This window comes from Nomascus leucogenys, chromosome 10 (assembly GCF_006542625.1).
Source record: "Nomascus leucogenys isolate Asia chromosome 10, Asia_NLE_v1, whole genome shotgun sequence".
Taxonomy (NCBI): Eukaryota; Metazoa; Chordata; class Mammalia; order Primates; family Hylobatidae; genus Nomascus; species Nomascus leucogenys.
In genome coordinates this window covers 63,675,675-63,697,453 of record NC_044390.1, presented here as the reverse complement: position 1 = coordinate 63,697,453, position 21,779 = coordinate 63,675,675, and the positions used below count along the sequence as shown (strand labels likewise).

At 55.3% G+C, this 21,779-nt stretch overlaps 3 protein-coding genes across 4 annotated transcripts in view; 1 reads left to right on the top strand and 2 right to left on the bottom strand.

Annotated features, from left to right (window-relative positions):
• Positions 1-795: 795 nt before the first annotated feature.
• Positions 796-3,152, bottom strand: GFY (golgi associated olfactory signaling regulator). Its single transcript, XM_003269770.2, has 3 exons — positions 1,970-3,152; positions 1,574-1,747; positions 796-1,074 (listed from the first exon to the last, which is right to left on the bottom strand). Exons 1-3 carry the CDS (start codon positions 3,150-3,152, stop codon positions 875-877), a joined length of 1,557 nt encoding a protein of 518 aa, XP_003269818.1. The 3' UTR covers positions 796-874.
• A 2,986-nt stretch (positions 3,153-6,138) lies between these two features.
• Positions 6,139-7,151, top strand: PTH2 (parathyroid hormone 2). Its single transcript, XM_003269769.2, has 2 exons — positions 6,139-6,353; positions 6,923-7,151. Exons 1-2 carry the CDS (start codon positions 6,235-6,237, stop codon positions 7,095-7,097), a joined length of 294 nt encoding a protein of 97 aa, XP_003269817.1. The 5' UTR covers positions 6,139-6,234; the 3' UTR covers positions 7,098-7,151.
• Positions 7,152-11,842: 4,691 nt separating this feature from the next.
• The window catches only part of CCDC155 (coiled-coil domain containing 155), a 30,010-nt gene continuing 20,073 nt past the window's right edge, over positions 11,843-21,779 (bottom strand). The window contains exons 10-17 of one of the 2 annotated variants that reach the window (XM_030821050.1): positions 20,704-20,768; positions 20,452-20,539; positions 19,860-19,982; positions 16,731-16,789; positions 14,872-14,914; positions 12,776-12,840; positions 12,588-12,698; positions 11,843-12,485 (exon numbers count right to left, since the gene is read on the bottom strand). In XM_030821050.1, the coding sequence (XP_030676910.1) occupies positions 12,335-12,485; positions 12,588-12,698; positions 12,776-12,840; positions 14,872-14,914; positions 16,731-16,789; positions 19,860-19,982; positions 20,452-20,539; positions 20,704-20,768 (705 nt within the window). In that variant the 3' untranslated portion in view covers positions 11,843-12,334. The remainder of the gene's footprint in view (positions 12,486-12,587; positions 12,699-12,775; positions 12,841-14,871; positions 14,915-16,730; positions 16,790-19,859; positions 19,983-20,451; positions 20,540-20,703; positions 20,769-21,779) is intronic. The other variant, XM_030821049.1, reaches the window with a different exon arrangement.

Below are 21,779 nucleotides of genomic sequence, written 5' to 3'. Positions count from 1 at the left end.
CCAGGCCCCCAGCCCCTCCTCCCTCAGACCCAGGGGTCCAGGCCCCAGCCCCTCCCCTCTCAGACCCAGGAGTCCAGACCCCCAGCCCCTCCCCGCTCAGACCCAGGAGTCCAGACCCCCAGCCCCTCCCCGCTCAGACCCAGGGGTCCAGGCCCTAGCCCCTCCTCCCTCAGACCCAGGAGTCCAGACCCCCAGCCCCTCCCCGCTCAGACCCAGGGTCCAGGCCCCAGCCCCTCCTCCGTCAGACCCAGGAGTCCAGATCCCCAGCCCCTCCTCTCCCAGACCCAGGGTCCAGGCCCCAGCCCCTCCTCCCTCAGACCCAGGGGTCCAGGCCCCCAGCCCCTCCTCCCTCAGACCCAGGGGTCCAGATCCCCAGCCCCTCCTCTCCCAGACCCAGGGTCCAGGCCCCCAGCCCCTCCTCTCCCAGACCCAGGGTCCAGGCTCCAGCCCCTCCTCCCTCAGACCCAGGGGTCCAGGCCCCCAGCCCCTCCTCCCTCAGACCCAGGGTCCAGGCCCCAGCCCCTCCTCTCCCAGACCCAGGGTCCAGGCTCCAGCCCCTCCTCCCTCAGACCCAGGGTCCAGGCCCCCAGCCCCTCCTCCCTCAGACCCAGGGGTCCAGGCCCCAGCCCCTCCTCCCTAAGTTTCAGCGGTCTCAGACTCCAGCCCCCTCCCACCCCAGGTCTCAGGCCAGAGGAGGGGTCTAGCCATCGGAACATGATATTTATTCGGTCTCAGACCTTGTTCTCTGATCACAGCGCAAGCATCTCTGTATATTAGACCCTTTATCCGGGGGACTACTCTAGCTAAGCATGCCAGAAGCGCAGGGTTTTCCTTCACTGTGGGGATGTGCAGGTCCGGCAGAACTCGGTGGGGCTCACACGAAGTTGTTGGGGAGCGTGGCGGGGGACAGGGCCTCCAGACGCTGCGGGCGACCCCCGCGGGGCGGCGGGGGCAGCTTTGGTGGCAGCGGAGGTGTGGGCGGGGGCTGCTTGGTGGAGATGTGGGAAGGGACCCAGGTATCCGGCGCATAAAAGTAGAGGTCGTAGGGGTCTTTCGGGGCGTCCAAATGCAGAACTGTGGGAGCAAAGGGGCGTGGTCGTCTCTGGGCTGACCCTCCAGGCCCCCTTCCAGGTCATCTCCAGGGCCCCTTTTGTGCGGCTGACCAATCGGGAGGCCGGAGAAAGGATTCCGATTCTGCATTTGAACTGAGTTTTCAATAAAAAGGGTAGGGCCGCTGCAGAAACCAGGAGGCGTGGTGTCCGAGCAGCAGCTGCGGGGCTTGCAATGGAGGGCGGGAAGTGCAGGAGTCCTGGCCGCGCACCTGGAGGGGCAGGGGCGGGGCTGGCGGGGACGGCCGGCTCCGGGCCTGAAGCCGTTTCCAACCGCATTGGGAGCAGCACTGGACTCTCGTGTGAAATTGCGGACATTTAGGGGGCTGGACGTGGCCATGGAAGAGCCAGGGCTTTCACTGACCTTGGGTGGGGGACCTGTGCTTTTTTGGCTGGGCGCCCTAAAGTGCGGGGAGAGACCAGGTTATGGAAAAGTGCAGGCATTCAAGGGGCAGGGCGCTCACCCGGTTCATCTCCGTCGTCCGGAAGCCGGTGATGTGCGAAGGGCCGCTGTCGAGCTGCCCGGCGGTAGAGACACCACAGCAGCACAAAGATGCCGATCAGCAGCGCGGTCCCCGCGAAGAACAGGCAGAGGGCCCCGCCTGCTGCGCCACGTGGTCGCCCCACAAGAGTCACGCCTGAAGGGGGATACCAGCAATCTAAGCTCCTAACCCCCTCCTCCCTCAGACCCAGGAATTCCTGTTCCCAAACCCTTCTCCCTCAGTCCCAGGAGTCCAGGCCCCCAGCCCGTCCTCCCTCGCACCCAGGAGTCCAGGCCCCCAGCCCCTCCTCCCTCGGACTCAGGAGTCCAGGCCCCCAGCCCCTCCCTCAGACTCAGGAGTCCGGCTCCTGCCCCTCACCGGTCTCCTTCACTCGCTCCACCACGATGATGGTGCTGACTTCCTCACCTCGGCTGTGCCTCTGGGGTGCCCGCAGAGTGGCAGGGGCCAACTGACTGGGGCGCCCTGGAAGAGCAGGGGGACCTGCAATCCGGGCTGAGGGAGGAGGGGCGTTGGACTCCTTAGGGCCAGAGTTCTGGGGGGCCTTCAGCTCAACCTTTCCTGGAGAATCTGAAGTGGGCAATTTTGGGGAGTGGGGCTGGATGGCTGCAGGGGTTTCTGGTTTGGGATTCAGGGACAGCCCATTTAGAGCAGTGGCGTCATCCTTGAAGGGCGCAGGTGTTTCTGGGTAGAGACTAGTGGAGATTTGAGGGTCGGAGGTCCTGGGCACATCTGTTGCATTTTGGTAGTAGGTTGTGGGGAATTCTGTTTGGGAAATTTCGGTGGGGCTGGGATTGTGGGTCACATGGGATTCTGGGTGGGGGGTTTTAGAACGGTCAGGATGGAGAGCTTGGAGAAATTCAGAGTTCGGGGTCTCAGTGGAGGTGAGGTCATGGGTTTCTGGGGATTTGGGGTCAGGGGTCTTGGTAGGGTTAGTGTTTGAGGTCTCAGAGAGTTCTGCCTGTGAGATTTCAGTGGCATTAAGCTGGGGAATCTCTGGGGATTCTTGGGGTATAGTTTGCATAAGGTCAGTGTTTGGGGTCTCAGGAAATTCTGGGCGTGAAGTTTTGGAGAAGTTAGGTTTGGGGGTCTCAGGGGATCCTGGGTGTGGCATTTCAGTTGGGCCAGGTGTGGGGATCTCAGAAGACTCTGGGTGTGTCATTTTGGAGAGGTTAGTTTTGGGGATGTCCAGGGATTCTGATATTGAGGTTGTAAGTGAGTCAGCTTTGGGAGTCTCAGGAGACTCTGGGTGCGGGGTTTCTCGGAGGTCAGGGTTGGGGGTCTCAGTGACGTCAAGTGGGAAGGTTTCCAGGGAAACCGTATGAGGTGGTTTGGAAGGCTCAGGGCAAGGAGTCCCAGGAAATTCTGGGTTAAGGCGATCTCGTGTGGAATTTTCAGAAACATCCTTCAGAGGGCAGGTCTCAGAGGGGTGGGCCGTGTCCGGAAAGCCAGAGCCCAAAGGCGGAGGAGCTGAGGGAGCGGCCTTGGACCTCAGGCCGGCGAGGAGGAAGACGAGGAAGAGGATCCGGCTGAATGATTTCATAGCTCTGGGAGATACTTCTAGCTGCGGGGGGAGCGGGAAAGAAGGGGTTAAGGCCGAAGGCTCCCAGGAGCCCCGCCTGCTCCCCGAGGCCACGCTCACTGGACCACAGGTGGACCACGTCCGGGGCCCAGCTTGGCGCCGGGGATGGGAGGAGAACCCAATCGCAAGTCCCTTGGAGGCTTGTGGGGCGATGGCCGAGGTAGGCAAGGGAGACTGAGGCGCGGGGCTTCTTGGGAGTCGTAGTTAATTTCCTTATCTGTCTCACCGAGGGGTCCTAGAAAAATCGGGAAAGAACGACACTTCTCCAGGCCCCCAGATCTCCTCGACTTCGACTTTGGAGAGTGTCAGGCCTTCGAGGGGACATGGGATCTCCTTCCTCTCCGAGGTCCCCCGGGACACCTTGACTCAACAGTTGTTTACACTACAGGAGGCTCCTGAGGGCTGAGGGCTGGACTCATGGATTGGAGGGAGGAGGGAGACGTTTGAGCTCTGGGTTAAGAAGGTTGCTGGGGGTTCAGACTCCTGGGTCTTGCAGGGTGAGGGGGCTGAGGTTCCTGGCTCCTGGTTCCTTAGGGAGGAGAAGGCTGGAAGTTCAGATGCCTAGAATTTTGAGGGAGCAAGGTTTGGGGGCTGGATTGCAGGCGTGAAAGGAGATAAGAGGCCTTGAGCTCTTGGTTCCTGAGTTAGAAAGGAATTGGGAGCTCTGAGTCCTCCAGAAATAGGGTCTGGGGTCTGGGCTCTGCAGGGTGGAGGGGTAGGGACTCGAAGAAGAGAGCTTTGGGGCAGGACTCTCAAGTCTGTTATTGAAGATGGAGCTAGGATTTCAGCATCTCCTGGGCTAGTCTGCATCTCCGAAGCATAGGTCTGTGTTCAGGTGGAGGTGGAGGCGGCTGACACATCGATGGGACAGGCTTACTTGAGGTCCTGGGGTCTCTTACCTGCTCTGGTGTCCAAGGTAACAGCAGATGAGCACAGCTGGATGCAGAGAACGGTGAATGTTGCAGAATGGATCTGGGCAGGGCGGTTGGAGGTAGGGTCTCAGGGGCACACAGGTGACGCACCTGACCCCCTCCCAGGGGATCCTGGGAGCCTAGCGACAGATTTAGACTCTTAAAGGGACAGAAGTAAAGGACATTGTCTCTGGGGTGGGGAAGGGAGTTAGAGACTGGAATGATCAAGTGGAGATGTGGCCCAAACTATTTTTTTGAAACCAGTGGTCCTGGCCCTCTACCCTCTCCTGCTGAAAACCCAGGGGTCTAGTTCCCTGGTACCTTCCTATTTCAAGTCCCCTCAGTTGTATCCCCCAGCTCCCTCCCCCCAGACTCAGAACTCCAGTCCTCTAGCTCCTTCCTTCCTCAGATTCAGGAATCCAAGTCCCCAGCCTCCTCCTCCCCCAGAACATAGGAATCTGGGTCCCTGTCCCAACCACTCTTAGACTCAGGAGTCCAAGCTTCTGCCACCACCTTCCTAGGAAACTAGGAGCCCAAGTTCCCACATCCCAAATTACTACTGCTCTGTAGGACTTCCAAGTCTTGCCCATCTTCTCCTCACTGTGTATAAAGGCCCCTCTTTTTTAATTTTTTTTTTTTTTGAGACAGAGTCTCACTCTGTTGCCCAGGCTGGAGTGCAGTGGTGCGATCCCGGCTCACTGCAACCTCTGCCTCCTGGATTCAAGCGATTTTCCTGCCTCAGCCTCCCTAAGCTGGGATTACACCACATCTAATTTATGTATTTTTGTAGAGAAGGAGTTTTGCCACGTTGGCCAGGCTGGTCTCGAACTCCTGACCTCAAGTGATCCACCTGCCTCGGCCTTCCAAAGTGCTGGGATGACAGGCATGAGCCATGGCACCCGGCTGAGGCCCCTCTTAAGAGTCAGTGTGGACTGGGTGTGCTGGCTCATGCCTGTAATCCCAACACTCTGGGAGGCCAAGGAAGGCAGATCACAAGGTCAGGAGTTCAAGACCAGCCTGGCCAACAGTTTGGCAAAACCCTATCTCTACTAAAAATACAAAAATTAGCTGGGCGTGATGGTGGGCACCTGTAATCCCAGCTACTCGGGAGGCTGAGGCAGGACAATGGCTTGAACCTGGGAGGTGGAGGTTGCAGTGAGGCAAGATAGTGCCATTGCACTCCAGCCTGGGCAACAAGAGCAAGACTCCATCTCAAACGGACAAACACACACAAAAAAAAGAGTCAGTGTGAGGAGGACTAGGCTTTAATCTTCGCAGCACCCCCAAACTCCTCCCAGATAAGGGCTTAGACACATCCTCAGGGCAGCCTAGGAGCCCTGTCTGTTTTCCCCTCTTCACACTCTCTCTGAGGCTTTTCTGATGTGGTCTGTCACTTTTCCTGTCCTCACACCCCTGCCACACGTACCCTTTGCCATTTCTTGCCTCCCCCCCGCCCCGCATCTCGCCCTCGATCTTTCTGGGCCTCTCTCTGCTGTATTTATCTCTGGGCAGCTCCGTCCAGACCAGGACGTCCTTCCATTTCCGTCTGTCTTTCTGAGAGCCTTTTCTTTCCCTCCTCCACCTCCAGCTGACTGTTCGTTTCCATCTCCTTCGCTCTCTTTTCTTGTTTTCTTCCTTTTCCTTTCTTTTTCTGTCGTTCCCTTTCTTTCTATGTCTTCCTCGGCCACTCTGTCTTTGTCCTTCTCTTTGTGTCTCTGTTCCTCTGACGGTCCTTCCGCCAGTCTCTATTTTTAGCCCTCTGACACACCCCCTGTATCCACCTCTCTGTCTGTCTGTCTCTCCCCCTCCCTCGTCTCAGGTCCAGCTTCTGGTCCCAATTAGTTGGTGGCGGCCAAGGCAGCGGCAGGTCCCCCACCCCCGGCTCCTCATTACCGCTGGCAGCTCCTAATGAGCCTGGGGAGGGGGTGACCCCGCGCCCCCGGCCCCCTGGCCTGCGTCACTGCCCGGTGCGGGGGCTGCGGAGGCGATATAAGGGGGCTGCCAGCATCGCTGCCCCAGCCCACTGCACGGTAAGGGACCGTGCGGGAAGCTGGGGGTGGGTGCATGGTGGGGCCCGGGGTTCTGGGCCGGGATGCAGCCCCACTGAGCCCCTTTCTGGTTCTCCACAGGTGATGGAGACCCGCCAGGTGTCCAGGAGCCCTCGGGTTCGGCTGCTGCTGCTGCTGCTGCTGGTGCCCTGGGGCGTCCGCACTGCCTCGGGAGTCGCCCTGCCCCCGGTCGGGGTCCTCAGGTAGGTGCCAGGCCCAGAACTCCCAGGGAGGGGTGGGAACTTGGAGAAGTGGGAAGAGAACCAAAGAGAAAGGGGACGGAAGACCCAGAAAGCGGGACAGAAGCCCAAAGAGAGGGCAACCGAGACCCAGCGAGAAGACAGAGACTAGGGGCGGGGGAAGGCGGGAGAAGGGTTTGGTGGTGGTGGTGGTGCGGGAAATGCACAGAAAATCAGCAAGGGAAAGAGACACAGAAAGATAGATCCCGAGAAATGCATGGAGAGGCTCGGAAGGAGTCGTTGCAGAAACCGATTCATTCTTTGAGCAACGTTTATTGGGTTCTTGGTGTGCGTCTGGCCATGCGCCGAGCGCTGTGGGCGGACAAGTGCATCAGACTCGGTCTCAGTACCTGGGGAGTTTCGAACCTGGTGAGCAGAGAGACAGAGACCCACACAGCGAACGAGAGAGACAGGGGGAGCCGGACCGAGTCACTTCACGGACTGGGCAGTAACAGGGCTTCGAGTTAGACCGCGGGGAGGACAGGCGGCGGCAAGAGCGGGTCTGGACGCGCCGTCACCGCGTCTCTCCACAGCCTCCGCCCCCCAGGACGGGCCTGGGCGGATCCCGCCACCCCCCGGCCGCGCAGGAGCCTGGCGCTGGCGGACGACGCGGCCTTCCGGGAGCGCGCGCGGTTGCTGGCCGCCCTCGAGCGCCGCCACTGGCTGAACTCGTACATGCACAAGCTGCTGGTGTTGGATGCGCCCTGAGCGCGCTGCCCGTCCCCATCTTAATAAAGACCATGCCCTGCGCTCCGGACTGCGCCTCGTTCCTGCGCGACCTGCGTGTGCGTTGGGCTGGGGGCGCGGGGCTGGAAATGTGGGGCAGAAAAGAGACAGGACTCTGTGTCGGCCACTCTGGCATCTCTCCCCTCAGTCCCCACTCTATTTTCTTTCCTCAATTCCGTTTCTCTGCCTGTCTTTGTCCAGGAAGCTGGCTTCTTTCCTATTTCTGGATCTCTGCTTCCCTATCGCCCCCCACCCCCGCTCTGTCCCCTCCTTTCATTCTGGGCCCCGTCCCTCCCTACCCCCGTCTCTGTCCCCTTCTCTCTGGTTCTCTGTAATCTCCAAGGTCTCTGTCCTCCTCCGTCTCTGTCCCCTTCTCTGGGTCTCTTTCGTCTCTGGGTATGTGTCCCCGTCTCCCTGGGTCCTTGTGGTTATCTCCCCTTTCACCCCTTTGGCTTTCTGGTCTTCTGGGAATCTCTGCCTCCTCTCTCTATTCTCCTTCTGCCTCTGAAACTCTTCCTTCCCTTCTCCATCACTTTCTATTTTCCTTTTTCCTCTGCCTGACTCCTTCATATCTTCCTTTTCTTTCCATTAGGTTTCTGTCTCTCTACCAGCTCTCATCTTTGAATTTCGCTGTTCCTCCCTCCCATCACTTCCAGATTTCTCCCCAGGCACAGTGGAAAGATCGCGGGCTCTGGTGTGAGGCAGCCCTAGCATCCAAACCCAGGGTCCTCCAAATCTAGCTGCGTAGTACTGAGAAAACCTTCTTGACGTCAGTCTCTGTGTCTCCTTTTCTTCATCTGTTACGAGGATCCAATAAGATATACTTCATAAGACTTCAGCACAGCGCCCGTTACGTAGCAAAACGCTTTTATTTGAAAAGGGTTTCCTCCTCTCACAGCAGCCTCCAGCAATTTTTTTCAGGGTTTTCTGACTTCAGGCCTCCTTCTCGGGAGACCTTCGGGGCGCCAGGCTGAGGCAGGAGAAGAGAGAGGAGCAGGCGTCAGGCTCCAAAAAGGACAGGGAAAGGGCGGGAAGATACCTGGGCTGCAGGTGAAGCGAGAAAAGAGCCAATCAAAATCTGTCTCTCTACCCGGAGGTCCGGCCTGCCCTTCAGCTCTGCCCCCAGTGGTAACCACGGCAACCCGGTGGTCCGCAGAGGGCTAGATCAGCGCGCCTGGGGCGCCGTTCGTGCGGACCGCGCTCTCGTTGGTTTAAAGAAGAGGGTGGAGCTGGGCGCGTCTGCTGCGTGGGAAGCGGGGCCGCCGCGTGTGTTTGGCAAGGCCTCCCAAAATTTGCATTTTCGGGAGGCGGACCGAGCCCTAATTGGCCCTTGGACTGTGGGGGCGGGACTGTTTCGCTGTCATTCCGAATAACAAAGGAAAGACTGCATTCCTCAAAACTATCTGGAGTTGGCCTAATTTTACAAATAAGACTGAAAGTCAGGAGGAATTTTCCTAAGTTGTTAGAGCTACTAAGCGACAAAAGAATAACTGGAATCCAGGTATGTGCAATTTCGAAAGTCTAGACTTTTCCGCTACTCTCATGGAGAAATGGAATTAAAATGTTAATGAGCAGTTGCTATATAGCGGGCACTCTTCTAAGTGCTGTGCTTGTATTAGCTCTTTTAACCTCACAACGACCCTATGAAGAGCCTCCTCCTGTTTCCCCGAGGGCCTGGTAGCTGGGTACTGGCCTGGTCTCTTTCCACACTCTGTTTTCTCCCCAACTCGTTTCCGAACCTTTGAGATTTTTGCTCAAAATGGTGTTGGCTCACGCTTGTAATCCCAGCACTTTGGGAGGCCGAGGCGGGCGGATCACGAGGTCAGGAGATCGAGACCACGGTGAAACCCCGCCTCTACTAAAAACACAAAAAATTAGCCGGGAGTGGTGGCGGGCGCCTGTAGTTCCAGCCACTTGGAGAGGCTGAGGCAGGAGAATGGCGTGAACCTGGGAGGCGGAGCTTGCAGTGAGCCGAGATCGCGCCACTGCACTCCAGCCTGGGTGACAGAGCGAGACTCCGTCTCAAAAAAAAAAAAAAAAATTGGTGTCTGGAGCCTCCTCCCTCCCCACTCTACTCTCAAGCAAATTCAGCAGTCCCCACAGCTTATGCCACCACCCACAGCTGACAACACCCAGACCCCCTTCTCCAGCCTGGGAGCTCAGGGCTCAGGACTCCAGCCCCTAAATGAACTGAGTCTTTTCTCTGAACTCACTCCTTATCATGGGTTCCCTATCTTGGGAATGGCTCCATTGTTTACTAGTCACTGGGCCAGGTCCCAGGGGTTGTTCTTGTCCTGCCCCTTTCGCCATCCTTCACAGCTTGTCAGTCTCCAGCCCGGTCCCTCCCACTCTGCCCTGGCTCTGCTCTTCCCTCCTCTCCACCTACATGCCCTGCCTCAGGCCTCATCCTCTCCAACCTGCACCACAGCCCCAGACTCCTCCCCACCTGCTGGCCTCCATTCTCATGCCCTGCATTCATTCATCTCCTCCACAGGCCCTGAATGCTCTTCTTCCCACCCAGAGTTCTGCCTTCCCTTACTCACAACCCTTTTATGGGCACTGGGGAATAAAGTTCAAGCTGGTGTTCGAATCCCTTCATGGGTTCTTGCCTACCTCTCCTATTTCCCGCCACTCTGTGGCCTTCAATCCTTCCCAGGCTCCAAATCTTTAAAAAAATTTTTTTTTTTTAAATCCAGCAACAGGATGCCATCCATGGCTCTCCACACACACTGGTCGTTCCCACCTCTATGACACCCTCCCTGGGCCCCTGCTGACTGTAACCCAAACCTTACCCATCTTTCAAGACTAAACACAAATGTCACTTGTCTGGCAAGAATTCTGTAACCTCCAAGCCAAATCAGTTGCCTTTTCTGGGCTCTCACAGGACGTGCAGCTACCTCCATCAGTCTTTAAATAGGTCCAATTCTGTCCCTCCCTTGCTCAAAACTCTCCAAGGAAGCATGTAGGGTGCTGAAACTGTCTACTATCTTGATTGGGGCGGTGATTTTCATGGGTATATATGTACACAAAAGTTTATCCAGCTGATACTTAAGATTTGTCTGCCTATCTGTATGTAAGCTGCGCCTCAATTAAAATGTAAAAAACCAAAGACAAGCAATAAAACCTCCCAAAGCCCCATCATTCTCAGGAGTAAATCTAAGCTCCTCAGCTTGATGTTGGAGGTCCTGCTTTCCTCTACAGCTTCATCTTCTAAGGTCTAGCTGTTGCAAAGAGATGATGAACAAATATTTGTTGAATGAATGAATGGCACCCTGGTGCTTTTCCTGTTTGCCATTTGCACTCTAGCAGACATCTCTGGTGTGTGCCTGGTCCACATCCCTGTCCTCCTTTTTCTGTAGAGAGTTGCTGCTGCCTTTGACAGCTGTGACTGGAGGGTCTGGTGGGGCTGCCAATCTCGTGATCCTTCTCCTTGGCCACAGGCGTGGGCATGGGCCCCATACACTGCCTGTCATAGCAGCCCAACCCCCTGGGAGCTGGGGAAGGAGACCTTCCTTTGACTCTCCTGGTTGAAGGTGGGGCCCTGTCTCCTTCCTATCTTGGGATTTTCCCAGGCAAGGAAGGATGTTCAACTCATAGGCTGCTACAAACAGCAGATAGCCACCGTGTGAGTTCATTTGCTGAACTGGACTCAGACTGAGTTTGGATCCCAACTCTCACAATTTTTAGCTGTGACATCTAGGTCAAGTCATTTAACTTCTCTGTGCTTTAGTGTCTTCATTTGTAAAGCAATAATAGCACCATCTACTTCCTAGTGTTGAGGTGAAGATTAAATACATATCTAAAAGTGCCTAGCTCAGCGCCCTCCTACCCTGGGGCCAGCCATCCTGGGTGTCCACTCTTGTTATTTACAGGGAGCGTTGGAGCCATGGTGTAAGGATCTTGCTGGCGGTGCTATGAGGCAGGCAAAGCTTGGGGCATTCCCTGCACAACTCCAATACCATGGGCTACATGCCACACAGAGTGGGTGCCCAATCATGTATTTTTTTTGGGAGTAGGGTAGGCTTCTCAGACTCCATCTGCTTCCCTTTCGTGTCCTCAGCTTTACTCCAGCTGGGAAGGGGCTTACAGCATAATGATGCATCAGAGCTGCACCATGCAGATGGTCCATGTGAATAAGAGGGAGGGGTTGGGGTCTCGCATGTGTTTTTTTCTTAATTTTTTTTTTTTTGTTTTTTTATTTTAAGACACAGTCTCACGCTGTCTCCTAGGCTGGAGTGCAGTGGCACAATCTCCACTCACTGCAACCTCCGCCTCCCGGGTTCAAGTGATTCCGCGCCCGGCCCAAGAAGATTGTTCTTTATTGACTTAGGATGCAGTTAGGACTGGGTCAACCTAGGCTTCTACCCATGGAGGGGTGGCAGGACAGAGTCAGGATCCTGTTGGGGGAGGGCAAGGCAGAGCTGTAGAGAAGGTAGGAAGGAGAAAGAAGTCAAGGAGAATAGGTATCCTGGAGCCCTTCAAAGCAGCTTGGCGATGCACGCCAAGGCCACTCAGCAGCTGCACACTGGTGCTGGTGTGTAGGTGACTCCCAAAGTGTTTGTTAGGTCCCTGCCCTGCAGTGTTTCTTCAGTGTGAATGAGGTGTGTGGCAAAGCACTTTCAAGGTACCCAGTCCCCGCAGAGGAAGTTGACCTCCCAGGTCTCCCAGCCTCCCTTACAGTTAAGGGTGGTCACACCAAACAGTCTGGCTAGTGAAACAGACACAAGTCTGCCGGTGGCTCTTGGCAGGCAACTGCTTCTCTTTTATTATGAATATGATTTGAATCTACCCACTGCACACTGAGGCCACTGCCTCTCTTTATAAAAAGGAAGGAAGAAGTTTCCGTCTCCTGCAGATGTGATGTAGGAAGCTACAACTGCCAACTCCTGAGCATGAGGGAGGGGACAGGAGGATCACTGAGGCCTCGACCCCAAGGCAACCGAGACTTAGCTGTGTGCCCACAGCTGCCCTCGCCAGGCTTGTTTTGTGAGGGAATAATCCTTAGTGCTTAGTCCATTACTGGGAGAGTTTTGCTATTGTTAAGAAATGTCAACATTAAAAAACTAGGAGACTTCACATAAAAATACAGGGATGTGGACCCCCTGTACTCTATCTGGGGTAAGCCCGCGCAACACTGGACTAACAATGGGGATCCCAGTGGAGAGAAGGCCAGGGGATTTATTGAGCTAGACACTGCTCTGAGGGGCAAGTAGAGCCTCTCACACTGGAGGGGGCTGGAGGTAGCAGAGCTGGAGGTGGGGCCAGGTGGGAGGTGGGGACGGGCCAAGCAGCAGGACAGAGAGCAGCAGCAGCAGCAGCAGCAGCAGCAGGCCCAGGACCGGAGCTGGGATCAGTGGATGTCGAGTGACCCTGGTGGGGAGGTGGGAGAGCATTTAGGGCAGGGTCCGGGCAGCCCCTGCTCTTCCCAAGGTCAGACCACCTCCTTCCTTCTGGAGACGCCTGGGGGCACACCTCAGCCGCTGTGGGGGCAGGCAGAGCTGGCCCCAGGCCCTCCTCCTGACTGGGACCAGCTCTTTCATCACAGGCACCAGGGCTTGCTGGAGTTCCCGCTGCGCAGGCCTGCTGGGGGAAAGGAGGGAATCACCACTGGGTTTTTCCTTGCCTCCAGTGTCCCTCCCGGACCCTGTGGGTCCTATTACCTCTCTGGAGGGCTTTCTGGGATGTCTCCAGGGCAAGGGTCTCCTAGAGGGATAGGGAGATCAGCCTGCGAGGAGAAAAGAGATGCATTTGAGGCACCGGGTTCTGGACTGAGCGGTCCTCAGATCAGCCCACTGTACATAAGCGACCACATAGAAAGTGGTGGAACTCAGGAGTTAAGTGAGTGTGCTTCTGCTGCCAGGTTGGGTTCCCATTTCTGCCAGCTTCTGGCTGAGGGTCCTTGGCATGTCACCACACCTCTCCGTGTCGCTCTTTCCCCATCTGCTGGCCAGGGATGTCCCCACCTCATAGGGTTAACATGGAGACTAAATGAGTGAATGTAGGAAAAAAAAAAGGCGGGGGCAATAGCTTGGACAGCGCCTGGTACATAGTGAGTGCTCAATGTCTGTGTGAGCTATTCAATATCATCACCTCCATTTTCCACTGGATTCTGGAAATATCTAAGCTCTCTGAGGGCAGAGACCACATCTTCTACAGGTGCCCACCCCTGTGCTGGGCCTCGTGAAGAATCCTGTCTTCCTGCCTATGCCAGAATCAGCAGGTGCTTTACTAATTAAAAACATGCCATTATAGGCCAGGCGCAGTGGCTCATGCCTGTAATCCCGGCATTTTGGGAGGCTGAGGCAGGCGGATCACAAGATCAGGATATGGAGACCATCCTGGCCAACATGGCGAAACTCCATCTCTACTAAAAATACAAAAATTAGCCGGGCGTGGTGGCACATGCCTGTAATCCCAGCTACTTGGGAGGCTGAGGCAGGAGAATGGAGTGAACCCGGGAGGTGGAGCTTGCAGTGAGCCGAGATCACGCCACTGCCCTCCAGCCTGGCGACAGAGCGAGACTCTGTCTCAAAAAAAAAACCAAAAACAAAACACCATGCCATTATAAATGGTATAATTACAAATTTATTTTTCTAATTGCTCATGGTTGCTATACTGAAATATGATTTGTTATTTTGACCTTTCACCCAACAACCACGCTAAATTCACTGATTAATTCCAACTCTTCATCTGAAGATTCAAAGATTAAAGCCCCAGCTGTTCCTCCAGGGCCAGGCCCCACCCGCTGTACCGCCTCATCTCCCATGTCTCCCAGGAAGGGCCTCCCGTCTATGGGTCTCTGGCCTTCCTACCCCCCCGCCCCCACACCTTTTTAACACAGATGAGGATGATGAATGACAATGATAATGGCAGTAAATGAAAACAGAACACCAATCACAATCAATATCTTCACCTCTACCTCCTGCTGTGCCAGGCAGGGGGACCCAGGCCCCTTATGACATAGTCCTTAACCCTCCTCCCCACCCTGGGAGCAAGGAAGAGATTATCCCCATGTGAGTTGTGAGGAAGCTGAGGTGGAGCCCCAGTCTCAGCAAGGGAGTGTGGTATGTCGAGAGGAGGTGGGCTTTGGGGCCAGGGTGCTGGGAGCTGAGCGTCCTGGAGGCAGTCATCTTGGCCGGTTTGGACCCTGAAGAGCCCCAGGGGCCCTGACAGTGCCTGACCCACAACAGGCAGACTCCAGCCCAGCTCCTGCATTCTTCAGCTCAGAACTGAGGGCTCCTCACCTCTCCTTACCAAGTTTCTTTCCCCGTCCTTGCCTGAGAATGGAAATCTTAACCTCCACCAGGCACTGGGCTCTGAGGAGCAGAGGAACTGGCCTGTGTGGCTGCAGGCAGGGGGGCTGCGGACACTGCGCCCCCAGGGAGTTCTGAGGCTGGCTCGGGAGGGCCGGCCCAACCCCTCCCGAGTGTGGGCGCATGTGCGTGTGCATTTATGCAATCCGGGGGTGTAGCCACGTCTATGAGGCCTGTGGTGTGGTGGCTGCAGCCCTGTGTGTGTGGCTGGGAGGGTCCCCTGGGAGCAGCCTGGCCGCCCACTAGCCTCCAGGCCTCCCCCCACCTCACCATCGCTCTCATTAGCTACAGCAAGGGCCTTGTTATCTCTTGGCCAAATGATTTTTCTCTCTGCTCCTGAGGAGTTGGGGTGTGAGGCTGGGGCTTGGGAAGAGTTGAAACGATTCAGCCTCTGCGGGCGTGGAGTGGATGGGGACTGGGGAGGGGAGCTGGGGACGGCCTACCGTGACCTGGCTCTCTGCATCCTCTTCCTCTCTTCTGGTCAACCTGAGGGCCAACAAAGTCACTGCTGGCTTCGTCCTCTTCTCCCTGGTTCCCTTTGCCTACTATGGGCTGGGAGAGAAGCCTTGGAGCAGGGGGTCTTAGCACAGGCCAGACAGCATGGATGGGCCTGGGGGAGGCCAGGCAGCATGGATGGGCCTGGGGGGTGTCCTGCATATGTATTTTTCACAGGAATTTTCACCAAATTACCCAAAGGGTCTGTGAACCACTAAAAGAATAAGGGGGCCTCTTCATCTCAGATTGGTTTTCTCAGCCACTACTTCCCCAGCAGATCCCCCAGCTGGGAACTGAGGCTTCCGGCTCTCTCACCCTCCAAAATACCAGAGATTCAGGCCTCTGTAAGACCCCAGAGCACGTGTCGAAATCCCCTTCCTGTCTAGTGGGTTGAGCCATTTTTCAGTGACTGTCACTGGGTGCTCTCTGAGGACTGGGACTCCAACTCAGACCTCCCAGCTCACAGAACTCAACTGTTGGAGCTCTTCCCCATGCCAAATCCTCTTAGGTGCAAGCCTCTCTTCCAGGAGGACTGGAAGAGCCCTCAGGGGTTAGCATGCCACTCATTCACTCATTCATTCCCATCTTCCAGAAGCAGACCCTGGGCCTGTAGGCCAGGAGATGAGACCTGGCCCTTCCCTCAGCGAGTCTCAGTCTAGGAGGAGATCTGGCTCCTGACCCTGCCTCGGGGGGAGGCTCCTAGGGAGGCCCCTCCTAGGGTCACAGCCATGTGAGTCCCTGAAATGCTGCTTTGGGGACTCAGGCCTCAAGCTGCCCAGCCTGAACGCCCCTTAGAGACCCAGCCATCCACACCACCAGCCACTGCCTTCACTGGGGACCAGAGATCCAGCCCTGCAGTTGCCACCACCACCAGCTTCAGACCCAAAACCCTCAGAGATACCCTCAGGAATATAGCTGTGCTCCCACGCGATAAAGGATCCAGGCTCTTAGGCCCAGTCAGACATACACTATCTGATCCCCTGAAACTTCTACTTGGGACCCAACCCCTCTCAAGGTCCAAGCCCTCACGGCTGGCTACCTTTAGGGGCCATTGTATTCACCACCTTCCTCACTCCCAGCTTTCCAACCTGCAGATCAAACTGCCCCTGACCTCTGCAAACTCGCATGGCACCTGCCTCCCCCACTTCCACTACTGCTCAGCCCCTTCTCCCCTCCTTTCTCTGGTGACACAGAGGGAGGTCATAGCTCCAGAGTTCCCATCCCGCCCAATCTCAGCTTTTCCCAGACAAGTCCAATTAGAGGCCTTGGCAGGCAGCCTCATTAGTAGCCGCGGCTGGGAGCCTGAAAGAGGGGAGGGGGAGAGGGAAGCAACACAGGAAACCAGAGGCCCCAAGGCCAGGTCCCCGGAGGAGGGTGGGCGCAGTCATCTAGTGCGTTCTCCATCCTCAGAGGCCTGGACACAGCCTCCTAACAATCACATCCCAATCACAGGGCTGGGACTTCACAGCATACAACCAAATGCTTACACCAGCCTGACTGCAAAGTACCTGAGCTGGAATCTGGATCCACGCTGATTCCAGAGGCCCCCCCTCACCCCATTCAGGCATGGCGGCCTCGCTAGGAGCCTTCCCCCAAGGCAGGGTCAGGAACCAGATCTCCTCCTAGACCTGAAGGCAGGGCCAGGTCTCATCTCCTGGCCTACAGACCCAGGGTCTGCTCCCGGAAGATGTGGAGAATGAGTGAATGAATGGCATGCCGACCCCCTCGGGGCTCATCCAGTCCTCCTACTCTAAACGTCTGTGAATGAGGTATCACCCTGAGGCAGATGGATGGCTCAGCTCCTTACCACATGGATGGCTCCTTCCTTCCTTCTTCAGGGTGCGCTGGCTCTCCCTGGAAGTTTCTCTGTGGAAACAAAAAGGTTAGCTCTTCTCTGATTCTTCTCACTCAAAGCTCCAGCCCTAACAGTGCCCACTGTTTCCCCCGCGGTCCCAGACCCCATATGCAGAAGGTCTTCCAGGCTGCAGCCTGCACATGAATTCACCACCTTCTACAACCTGCCCTCCTCTCGTGCTCCCCTACATGAGGATGGTCCTATTAGCCCCCTAAGGGCAGAAGCCAAAAACCAAAGGGTTGTTCTCGATGCCACCAAGCCCCCTTCCCTGCCAGGACCCAGGAGTCCCAGTCGCCTAAACTTCCGGGATGTTCCACAGATCTCGTACACTTATCTGGGTCCCAGAGATCAGCATTTCCCTGTCCAACCGCCTTCTCATCCCAGGTTCCCAGAGTTGGGCTGGGTCCATCTGCTCTCCCTCAGGACCCAAGTACCTCTTGGTTTTTCCAGAGACATATCAGCATTGCCCTTGACCTCAACAACCAACTTGACATTGTTTTCTAAATGCGATCCTTGAGCTCCAGGCTGGTACACCCAACTGCTTCCAGGCAGCCCCCAGACATCCCTCAAGATTTCACCTCACAAGGTCACAAGTTCCAAGTCTTTCCTCCTTTCCTCCCTCCCCATCACCCACATCCCATCTGACCCCTGCTCTGTCCCTCCACCCCAGTTATGTCTGTCTGTCCCTTTTCCTCCATCCCTAGGGCCCTGACCTGGCTCAGGCTTCATCACCATTGCTCCAGCCTCCTCCCTGCCTCCAGGAGGTCCCTCACATGGTCCCAGAGGGATCTTTTTAAGCCCAGAGCTGACCCCACCCTTCCTGTGGCTTTACGAAGAAAAGTACAATCTGTTAGCTTCTCAGAGATTTCCTTTCATGATCTGGCCCTGGCCTCATCTCTCACTAGTCACCCCTAGCTACCCTCTACTCCTCAAGCATATCATGATTTTATGCCAAGGCCTTGCACAGGCTGTGCCAGTGCCTCGAAGGCTTTCTTCCTTCCTTCCTTCCTTCCTTCCTTCCTTCCTTCCCTTCCTTCCCTCCCTCCTTCCATCCTTCCTTCCTTCCTTCCACTCAAGTATCAGTTTTCCTTCAATATCTTCCCCAATCTCTGACCTGACACAGATACCCCTTCTCTGAGCTCCCATAGGCCCATCCCCCACTTCTAGCACAATGATCATTCTGCACTGGGGCAACCCATTTGCAGGGTCTCTCCTATCAGGCCTTGAGCACTGAGAGGCCCGGCCCCAAGGGACTCAGCTCTGTATCCCTGGGCCCATCGCAGGTTGCACTCTGAAGCCTGGCTCAGTCTTCCCCTTGACAAGCCTTTCTCTCAGGGGCATCTGACAGCTCAAAGCAGAAGCCCAATCTAACCTACTCTTCTGAGGGATGAGGCTTTGTCCCCAACAAGCTGTGTGACCATGGGCATGTGATTTCTCCCTGAGCCTCAGTTTCCCATGAGTAACAAGATGAGGATGTCTGCCTTACAGAGATACTGGGAGAGTTAAATGAGAACCCAAACAAGCTCTGGTGTCAAAGAGAAACAGAAGCTTTTCTCAAACCAGGGAAAAAGTGATCAGAGAAATTAGTCTCTCCTTAAGGATGGCAAAGAGCTTTGAAGTGGTGCAGTTCTCAAGGCAATACAGCATTGTTTATAGAGCTGTTTACAACATTTTCTTTAAAAGAAAAAAAAAGAGAGAGAGAGAGCCCAGAGCAACGGCTCATGCCCATAATCCCAGCACTCTAGGAGGCTGAGGTAGGCGGATCACTTGACCCCAGGAGTTCAGCCAGACTGGGCAACACAGAGAGACCTCATTTCTACAAAAAATAGAAAAATTAGCTACGCATGGTGGCACATGCCTGTGGTTCCAGCTACCTGGGAGGCTGAGATGGGAGGATCACCTGAGTCCAGGGAGATTGAGGCTGCAGTAAGCCGTGATAATGCCACTGCACCCCAGCCTGGGCAACAGAGAAGAGAGTCAGACTCTGTCTCAAAATAAATAAATAAATTAAAAAAAAAAAGCCAGGTGCAGTGGCTCATGCTTGTAATCCCAGCACTTTGGGAGGCTGAGGTAGGAGGACAGTTTGAGCCCAGGAGTTTGAGACCAGTCTGGGCAACATAGTGAGATCTCATCTCTATAAAAGAATTTTAAAAAGGTTGGGCATGGTGGCTCATGCCTGTAATCCCAGCACTTTGGGAGGCCGAGGCAGGCAGATCACCTGAGATCAGGAGTTCAAGATCAGCCTGGCCAACATGGCGAAACCCCGTCTCTACTAAAAAATACAAAAATTAGCCAAGTGTGGCAGCAGGTGCCTGTAATCCCAGCTGCTTAGGAGGCTGAGGCAGGGAGAATTGCTTGAACCTGGGAGGTGGAGATTGCAGTGAGCTGAGAGCATGCCACTGCACTCCAGCCTGGGTGACAGAGTGAGACTCCATCTCAAAATAAAAAATAAAATAAAAAAAAAATATAGCCAGGCATGGTGGTGTGTGCCTGTAGTCCCAGCTACTCGGGAGGCTGAGGTGGGAGGATTGCTTATCCAGGAGATTGAGGCTGCAGTGAGTCAAGTTCACTCCAGCCTGGGCAACAGAATAAGACAAGATCCTGTCTCTAAAAACAAAAAACAAAAAACAAACCCAATGGTTATTGCTGAGTTAAAGATGTCATAGTGAGCTTGCTGGCTTTTCTTAAAGGTGCTTATATTTGAAACATAAATGGTTAATATATCCTTAAAATGTTAGAATAAACAACTTACTTATTCCCTTCCTACAGTAGTACGATTTTAAATAATGTAATTCCCGAGAGTGTTTTCTAAAAAACAAACCAACAATAAAAGCCACAGTGCAACTTGTGTGTTTGCTTTGTTCACCTTTGTCTACAACGCTGGCAGGTCAGTCCCTGGGGTAGGGGTGGTGTCTGGTCTGGCTTGTGGCTGGATGTCCAGCACACAGTGGGCCCTCAATTAACATTTTCTCATCAAATGGGGAACAAACAAAAGTGTGAGTGAATGAGCTGGCCAGGGCGGCACCTGGAGCTCCTGGCCCCTTTCCAGCTCCTGGACTTCAGAGCTTTTCCTGTGCTCACCTGTCCCCCAGCTGGGGCTTCAGATGGAAACTCAGCTTCCTCATTGGTCTCATGGATAACTTCCTCCCACTGCCACACCCCACACAGAGGGTTGGAGAGATCAGCAGTTGCCACTTCCTGTTTCTGGGACAGAAGTTGTTTCCGAGGTCAGCGAGAGCCATATTAAGGTAGAAGACAAGGTCAGAGATAGAAACGGGTTTAGGTGTGTGGCTGAAAATAGGATGAGAGGTAGAAAAGGGCTGGTGTGGGGCTGGGGTTGGGGAGTGGGCAGAAGCAGGAACAGGGGAGGGTTTGGTGCCAGGACCAAGGTCTGGGTTCGAGATGAAGTTAAGGAGTGAGATGGTCATGGAGGGAGACGAGATAGAGGTGAGTCAAAGCTGGATCAGACTGGGGTCTGGCATAGGCCTGGGGCTGGCAGTGGGTTTGGGGTTAGGATCCGAGGTAGAGAGAGTTAGAGAAAAGCTAAGGTTGCGATGGGAGCCTCTGGCAGCAATGTGGGTTAGGCCTAGGCTGGTGTGAGGATCAGAGTGGGGAGATGTTTGGAGATTCTGCCTTGGTGGCCTGCAGCTTATTCCAGGGGTGTTAGGCCCACCTGTCGAATGGCCTCGATCTCCAAGCCCAGCGATGGAGGCAGCAGCTGAGTCCAGCCCACTCTTCTCAGCTGGGCCCCTTCAGGTAGCCTGGCCACACAGGGAGGAGGGAGGAAGGTGGCCTCTGTGCCTGGTGGCCACTCAGTCAGCTCATGCTGGCCTCTCTTCCCTGCCCATCTTGGGGCTGGAGGCCAGGGTGCCCCTGCCCTTAAGCTCCCCTCCTGCCTCCTCCTACCCCTTGAAGTTCCACTCACTCATCGGGCCCCTCATAGGTCTGACTCAGCTGCTCCTCCAGGCGTGAAATCTCCAGCCTCAGCTCCTGCAAAGGAGGAAGTAGGGGGCACATTTGGCTCTGCATTTTTCCCACCCTCCCACCCATCCCTGGGCTCCTCTTCCAGGGTTCTTTCCCCTTTCCTGACTACTTTGGGCTCCCCAGACACATACTGCCTAGGGACAAGGGGAAGAAAGCCATGACAGAATGTTAGGAAGCCAAAGAGAGACAGAGAGCAACAGGAATCCAGAAGCTAAAGCACAGGCCAAGAGGCCAGGTGCAGTGGCTCATGCCTGTAATCCCAGCACTTCAGGAGGCTGAGGTGGGCAGATCACAAGGTCAGGAGATTGAGACCATCCTGGCTGACAGAGTGAAACCATGTCTCTACTAAAAATACAAAAATTAGCCGGGCATGGTGGCACGCGCTTGTAGTCCCAGCTACTTGGGAGGCTGAGGCAGAAGAATCGCTTGAACCCAGGAGGCGGAGGTTGCAGTGAGCCAAGATTGTACCACTGCACTCCAGCCTGGGTGACACAGCCAGACTCCGTCTCAAAAAAGAAAGAAAAAAAAAAGCACAGCCAAGAAAATTAAAAGAAGGAAGGCAGAGGCAGAGATGCATGAAAAAATGAAAGACATACATGGAAACAGACTCACAGACAGGCAAGAGAAACACGAGGGCTAAGAGACTGGTAAAGACCAGAGCCAAACAGAGAAGACTTGCCTAGGGAGACAGACAGCCTAGACCTAGAGGCAGAGACAGGAACCCACACGAGCCTCGAAGAGACACATAAAGATAAGGAGGGGAGGCTGGGCGTGGTGGCTCACACCTGTAATCCCAGCACTTTGGGAGGCCAAGGGGGGCGGATCACGAGGTCAAGAGATTAAGACCATCCTGGTCAACATGGTGAAACCCCGTCTCTACTAAAAATACAAAAATTAGCTGGGCATGCTGGCGTGTGCCTGTAGTCCCAGCTATTTGGGAGGCTGAGGCAGGAGAATCACTTGAACCAGGGAGCTAGAGGTTGCAGTGAGCGGAGATTGTGCCACTGCACTCCAGCC

Coding starts and splice junctions, on each gene's coding strand:
- GFY (XM_003269770.2), bottom strand. CDS start 3,152: ATGAAATCATTCAGCCGGATCCTCTTCCTCGTCTTCCTCCTCGCCGGC. Junction 1,748..1,969: donor GGAGCGAGTGAAGGAGACCG/GTGAGGGGCAGG, acceptor ATCCCCCTTCAG/GCGTGACTCTTGTGGGGCGA. Junction 1,075..1,573: donor GGACGACGGAGATGAACCGG/GTGAGCGCCCTG, acceptor TTGCTCCCACAG/TTCTGCATTTGGACGCCCCG.
- PTH2 (XM_003269769.2), top strand. CDS start 6,235: ATGGAGACCCGCCAGGTGTCCAGGAGCCCTCGGGTTCGGCTGCTGCTG. Junction 6,354..6,922: donor CCCCCGGTCGGGGTCCTCAG/GTAGGTGCCAGG, acceptor GTCTCTCCACAG/CCTCCGCCCCCCAGGACGGG.